The sequence below is a fragment of the Centrocercus urophasianus genome, unplaced genomic scaffold, assembly GCF_019232065.1.
Source record: "Centrocercus urophasianus isolate 14NV4802_14NV808 unplaced genomic scaffold, USGS_Curo_1.0 seq_695, whole genome shotgun sequence".
Taxonomy (NCBI): Eukaryota; Metazoa; Chordata; class Aves; order Galliformes; family Phasianidae; genus Centrocercus; species Centrocercus urophasianus.
In genome coordinates this window covers 1-2029 of record NW_024885305.1, presented here as the reverse complement: position 1 = coordinate 2029, position 2029 = coordinate 1, and the positions used below count along the sequence as shown (strand labels likewise).

Sequence of the window (2029 nt, the reverse complement as noted above, 5' to 3'; positions counted from 1 at the left end):
GGGCCAGTAATGGTCAACAGGTTGACCAGTGGTGGCCAACAGTTGACCGTGAGCCCAAGTGTGTCCTGGTAACCAATAGGGGCCAGTAATGATCAACAGGTTGACCAGTGGTCGACCAACAGTTGACTGTGAGCCCAAGTGTGTCCTGGTAGCCAATAGGGGCCAGTAATGGTGAACAGGTTGACCAGTGGTCGACCAACAGTTGACTGTGAGCCAGCACTGTGCCCTGGTTGCCAAGAAGGCCAATGGTGGCCAACAGGTTGACCTCAGTGGTGGCCAACAGGTTGACCAGCAGTTGACCACGAGGCAGCAGTGTGTGCTCAGTGCCCCTGTCTTGTCACTAGGGCCCACCAAACGCAGCCCAGCCCCATCCTGCTGCCCCCCACCCTCTCAGATCCCTCTCAGTCTCCTCCCCAGCTGCACAGCCCCAGGCCTCTCAAGCCTGTCCCCACCAGGAGGTGCTCCAGGCCCCCAGCATCTCTGCAGCCTCCGCTGGGCTCAGTTCCCCATCAGCCCTGACATGGGGAGCCCAGCACTGGGCCCAGTGCTCCAGACGGGGCCTCCCCAGTGCAGAGCACCCAGCTGGCCACGCTTTGGGCAATGCATCCCAGGGTTCTGTTGGCCTTCTTGGCCACCAGGGCGCCCTGCTGGCTCGTGATCAGCTGCCACTCAACCACTGGTCAACTGTTGGTCAACCACTGGTCAGCCTGTTGGCCGCCATTGGCCTCCTTGGCCTTCAGGGCGCACTGCCGGCTCGTGGTCAACTGCCACTCAACCACTGGTCAACTGTTGGTCAACCACTGGTCAACCCGTTGGCCGCCATTGGCCTCCTTGGCCTCCAGGGCGCACTGCCGGCTCGTGGTCAGCTGTTGGTCAACCACTGATCACTCGGCCACAATTGGCCTTCCTGGCCACGAGGGCGCACTGCTGGCTCGTGGGCAACCATCGGCCCCTAGGAGAACTCCTGGAAGGAAAAGGAGAAGAGAGGAGGACGCCTCAGGGCTGCTCCTCGCTCCTTTCCTGGCGTGGTTTTGGTGAGCGAGGTCCTGGGCTTCGTCACCATCTCACCCAACAAGCAGTAGAGGAAAACGTGAGGAGTGTTTTTGTCCCTGACAGGTTGCTCAAGAGCAGGCTCTGCAAAGCATTCATTATCTAATGAGCAACGCTCTTTCACTCGTTACGAAACATTGTTTTCCCGTTAAGCCTGGAGAGAGAGAGGGAGAGAATGGACGCTTTCTTCCTTTTCCTTCCGCAGTGACATCCAAGCCAGGATCATCCACGGTACAGAACACAACCCAGGCCTCGTCCCCAGCCCAGACTCAGGCCCCACAGCAGAACCTCCAGGCCGCACAGACCACCCATTCCTTCACTGCTGTCACCCCTGACCTCATCGTCCCGACGCCCGTGATGACGATGGTGCCTCCACAGCCCCCGGTGCCGCCTCCGCCGGCCCCCCAGACCCCCGCCCCGCCGGCCCCGACCCCCCAGCCCATCCAGCCTCACCCCCCCGTCATCCCCACGCCTGCTCAGCCCGTCAAGGTGAGTGCTTGGGGTGGAGACGTCTGCAGTGCCACCCGTTTTTGCTTTAGGGCAGACGGCCTCAGTTTGCTCAAAAGATTCCTATTTTCCTTCCTACTCAGAGGGCTGGAGCAGCTCTGCTGCGAGGAAAGGCTGAGGGGCCCTTCCAGCAAAACCATACTGTGATCCCACTGTTCTGTGATCCCTAAGGTCCCATCCAACCGTTCCCTCATTCTGTGATCTTCAAGGATCCAACCCAACCCATCCCATGGTTCCATGATCCCTAAGGTCCCTCCCAATCCAACCATTCCATCATTCTATGATCTTCAAGGACCCATCCACCCCATCCCATGGTTCCATGATCCCTAAGGTCCCATCCAACCATTGCATCCTTCTGTGATCTTCAAGGACCCATCCAACCCATCCCATGGTTCCATGATCCCTAAGGTCCCTTCCAACCCAACCCATTCCATCCTTCTGTGATCTTCAAGGACCCAACCCAGCCCATCCC

General features: G+C 59.1%; 1 protein-coding gene across 1 annotated transcript in view; it reads left to right on the top strand.

Annotated features, from left to right (window-relative positions):
* The window catches only part of LOC122170403 (bromodomain-containing protein 4-like), a gene marked incomplete at its 3' end in the record, with an annotated part of 5025 nt that extends 3486 nt beyond the window's left edge, over positions 1 to 1539 (top strand). Inside the window, exon 3 of the mRNA XM_042837200.1 lies at positions 1256 to 1539. Within this exon, the coding sequence (XP_042693134.1) occupies positions 1256 to 1539 (284 nt within the window). The remainder of the gene's footprint in view (positions 1 to 1255) is intronic.
* Between the last annotated feature and the right edge of the window lie 490 nt (positions 1540 to 2029).